General features: G+C 39.6%; 1 protein-coding gene across 3 annotated transcripts in view; it reads right to left on the bottom strand.

Moving 5' to 3' along the window:
• Window positions 1-559: 559 nt before the first annotated feature.
• Window positions 560-4,786, bottom strand: part of dicer1 (dicer 1, ribonuclease type III) — a 46,765-nt gene continuing 42,538 nt past the window's right edge. For 2 of the 3 annotated variants that reach the window (XM_029729655.1, XM_029729657.1), the window contains 3 exons: window positions 4,143-4,305; window positions 3,856-3,931; window positions 3,443-3,608 (listed from right to left, as the gene is read on the bottom strand). In XM_029729655.1, the coding sequence (XP_029585515.1) occupies window positions 3,443-3,608; window positions 3,856-3,931; window positions 4,143-4,305 (405 nt within the window). Of the gene's footprint in view, window positions 3,609-3,855; window positions 3,932-4,142; window positions 4,306-4,786 lie in introns of all 3 variants that reach the window. The other variant, XM_029729656.1, reaches the window with a different exon arrangement.

Genomic DNA, 4,786 nt, shown 5'->3' with positions numbered 1-4,786 from the left:
ATTTTAAAGTCATCACCCCAAATAAAACATGTGTGTGTGCGCACGCACGCTTTGAAATTCCGGAACACATAACAGAACAAACCAAAACATATACAGGTGAATGTTACATTAGCTGTAGTTCTTTAGACTGACTGAGTGTTAGAGAGAGACAGTGTGCCTGGTAGTGCCTGAAGCTCCAATCTCCAGTCCGATGCTTGATGCTTATTATGATGAAGTCCCCCTCCTTGGGGGGGGGGGGGGGGGGGGGGGAGTCCGATGCTTGATGCTTATTATGATGAAGTCCCCCTCCTTGGGAGGGGGGGGGGGGGGGGAACCAATGTACACTTTAGACCAAATTTCACCACATAACGAATGCTTAACGGGATCACATAACTGCTGCTTCAGAGTGTAAATCCAGATTGCACTCTATACGATGACATCTGATGTCAAATTATATGTTATAAAACAAACTGTCAGAATATTAATATATATAATAACAATGTTATAATATAATATACACCACTGTCGTTTAGTTAAGCCTTCCTTCTAGTCACATACACACACACACACAACTTCTGAATGCTGTTATCAATAATGTATAAATGTAGCATATTTACATGAGTATTCCAAAGTTCAGAAACCAAATGACATCGTAGGGCACCATGTTAAGTAATAATATTGCATGCATACACACATACCCACTATGAACAAACAGTACTAGGCTCGTTGCGGCTACTGTAGGCAAGGTTCCCTCGAGTGACAAGAGTTGCAGAATTCACTTGATTAGTCAGGATACTATAGGTCGAAAGGCAACTGTTTTAGTTTGCGTTATTCGGCTGTCAAAAATATTCGTCATCATCAAATAGATACAAGTAGCTCTGTGGGAATGTTGCCTCTTTGCAAAGAATTACGTGAGTTTATACATGTGTATATGTATATAGATAGATTCCATTTTTCAAGGTACGGATATCACAGTAAAAAGACTACAGTATATATCACTGCAATAGATATTTGTCAGATTGCAGTTGTGTCCAGGAAAAACAGTACATGTGTATTGATATATATATATATAACAAGACATTGTGACTGGCAATGATCAGAGTGCAGTGTCTTCTGAGGTAGTATACCTACGGTAGGATTTTATGACTTAGCCATACATTTGCCCAAGTTGCCATACTGACGGAAAGTGTCGGAAGCAATCATGATATATATATGAAATATAACACCATAAAATGCACCACAAACCTCCTAATTCATTCATTCATTCATTCACTTTGGGCACTACTAAGTTAATCATTTGAAAGAGCTTAATTACGTTTCTTGCACACCCACTGTTTTAGGACAACACGGGTGTACAGTTTAAGGAATGAAACAGCTGTGAGGAATGCCATTTTCAAGTGAGTTGAGAGTAGAGTGAGAAATTATCTTAGAATCTAGAATCTTAGGATCTGGAAATCTAGAATATTAAGAGTCTTCAACCTACAGTAAGACTAGGCTGGCCACACAAGGTGAGAGAGAGATTTAGAGTGCAATCGGCTTACCTCAACAAGCTACAGTACAGATGGAACCCTCCTCGGATCATTGCTAATTCATTTCTTTTTCATTTGAAGAGGATTGACGCTCAACAGAGACTAAACACATTACTTTAGGCCTGTGTATGTGCAGAATGAGAATACCCTCTGGTTTAACCCCACCAAATCTTCAAGCATTAAATCAAAAGAGGGGAGAGGGAAAAAACTATGACAACAACGAAGCTAAACCTCTACAGCTTGACGGCTGCTAAAACAGGTCAATCAAACCGACTGACAGATTTCAAAGGTCAAATAAAGAGGTATTGTAGGTACAGTGCAAAAAGGATGAAAAATTCAAGCTTAAAACGAAAAAAAATCATGGCATCCAAAAAAATTGCATGCAATCAACTGAGGTATTCAAGTGAAGAGGGCCTAATGACATTTTTGAGAGAAAATAAAAACATTTAGTCTACGAAGCTATGTAGTCACAATGTGTTTGAACTAAATAATAAAACAAAAAGGCTGGTATCCATATCCCTAGGAACTCACATGTGCAACCCTGTAGCGCCACATCTGCATAAGCTTTGGTAAGTGAAGGGATGTGTGAACCGCAATTCTGTTGAAGAACAACGTTGTCTGTGTGTCCTAAAGACTGTACTTAAAAGGTGCTCTGTGCCTTACAGAAGTGTCCAATTCATACAAAATCTGCAGCATATTACCTGGGCGATGTCTTCTTTTTCATAATATTTTCAAAAACTAAACAACTCAGCCAATAGAGAGACATAACTAAATGTTAAAAAAATGACCATCAAAAGGAACATTATCAATCTTAGTATCAAAAGACATACTTGAAACCAAAGTTTCGACTTATGTCATAATAAACATATAATTTCTTTCACTTTAGATATATTGATATATTTATAATGTTTATATAAGCCCTCCAGTTGCCATGGTTATTAATACATAAGCTACATGAACATGCATCCTCAAATGCTGTTTAAAATACATTTTTAAATTACAGTAACTGGGTATGTTGACTTTCTATCATTTTTTTCAGGATACGAGGAAGGGCCTTAGTATGTAAGGCAAATAATATTTATATTTCATCATAAATTTATAGATATTGTTACGTATAGTATTTGTGTCCATCCGACCACACAATTCTCAACACAACAGACCGTAATGGAATAAGTGCAATAATGACTGACGCTGCATTCCTAATGGTACCCTATTCCCTATACAGTGCACTACTTTTGACCAGGGCCCATAGGGTCGTATATAGGGGAAAGGGTGCCATTTGAGACGCATACTAAGAATACCATCTCAAGCGAGTTCAGACAGAGGTGGGCCCCAATGGTCTATTTCGTCGGTGGTCTGGCCTCTGCTTGCCATGTTCTTAGCCATAGCGTTTTAAAAAACACTTAAAATCTGGCACTAGTGCACAGACTGAGGAGTTTAGCGTTTTTTGATTTACACGTTTGATTTGAACCATCTATGTACAATCTAAAACTACTCATAATAAGCATAAGCCTCATATCTCACTGACACAAAGCAAACATAAAAAATAAACAAAGCGACACCTGACTTTTCTTCCTTTTTAACACTTTGCTATATGTTAATAAAGCACTGTTGTGATTACACAAAGCAGAAAAGGAAAGTAAAGATTGTGTTTGCGCAAAAAAACATCCAACGTAAAATCCGTTACGACCAGATCAGCTCTCTTGTTGTGTTGGGACTTCCCCAGGTCTCTACAGAACGTTCCCTGGCTGCGCCGTTGTGCGCTGGAGATACAGGGTTAATTTTGCGCTGTATTGGTAACTATCATCAATCGCTAGCACCGGTAACTACTGGTTAGCGTCAGTAGCTAGCATCAGTGGCTACTGGCTAGTAACAGTTGTAGGTAGCTAGTGTCAGTTGCTAGCATCAGTAGCTATCTAGTTAGCGTGTGAAGCTCAGTTGTTCGGGACCTGAGGTTGGTTGGCTTTGAGGCTGCGCAGAGCCCGGCGCGCGGCGGCAGACTTGGCGATCCGGTAGCTGCGGCCCACGCCTTTAAACTTGCCCTTGCCTACGACCTCCACCGTCACACGGACCTTCCCGTCGTACGTCCTCTCTGCAGGGCTGAAGGGGAGGGCAAAGAATTACATAAATGACACTAGAGGAACAATGGCATCCTAGCAACACAACCAGAAAAACGTTCATTCTAGAAACTGATTAAATATGGTAAAATATTGTATAAAACAATGCATTTGTAATTTTAGGATCTATATGGGGTAGAGGGTGAGGGGATAGAAAAGAATGGGTAAGATTACATTAATTGCAATCAAGTAAGTGTAAACAAATAGTGTAAAAAAAAACATCTTCTTACCTGAATTTGGCCGTCTCTGGCTCCATCTCCAACAGCTCCCGCACCGGAGAGCGAGGGACATTAGCTGAGAATTTCTCTGCGAGGGAAAATAAAAGCGTTATAAGACGAACCCTCATCTTTTTACCTCCTCAATATGATGTATGACTGGGACAGACAAATATGAGAACCTTTACATTTTGCAAATCAGTGGAACTAAAAGCCTCCCTGCATGAACTATCAAACAATCAGAAAAGAGGAAATCTAAAATGTGGTCGAAGTTTCCCTCTCTCCGTTTCTCTCCTCCTTACCTATAAGTGGCCTCATCATTGGATAATACACTTGCCACACAGTCTCCAGTGACATCCTGCTATCCATGTAAATTGCTCCGGCTAGCGACTCAAAGATGTCTCCCATTGCCTTGGGGACCTCAATGTCCTCCTCTTTCGCCTCGTCTTCCTCTGACCGCCGCAGCTGAAAGAAAGGGTGGAATAACAGAGATGAAGTATAAATTGTTTTTGTTAGGGTGAAAAGAAGAAAGATTTTGTCTCGAGTGGATTAAAGGACAAAATGATTGTCTGTGCTGTAGTGTGGCATCTTTCTAATAACTCTGACTGAGCACTGCCCCCTATTTCATATCATATCCATCCAGTAGCAAATGCGCTTAGAAAAATGTCAATGTTAGCTATAGAGTGAATTTAGCATTTTCCTTTGAAAATGTAATCTGAGACAAATATCTATTTCACACCTCATTTTACGTGTAGGCCTACATCGATAGAAGATTGCAAATGTATAATCGGCAAGCGTCAATAGTTTAATAGAAGTATTGAATACAAGTGATACAGGTATTGAACTGTATTCAAGTTGTTACTGTATTAAATTTAATCCCAAAAACTTAGTCAGCTGTACCTTTGCACACTCTGGAGACCCCGTCGTCCAGTTGTGCTTATTAAGG

The sequence above is a fragment of the Salmo trutta genome, chromosome 33 (genome assembly GCF_901001165.1).
Source record: "Salmo trutta chromosome 33, fSalTru1.1, whole genome shotgun sequence".
Classification (NCBI taxonomy): Eukaryota; Metazoa; Chordata; class Actinopteri; order Salmoniformes; family Salmonidae; genus Salmo; species Salmo trutta.
This window is presented reverse-complemented; position numbering and strand designations above follow the sequence as displayed.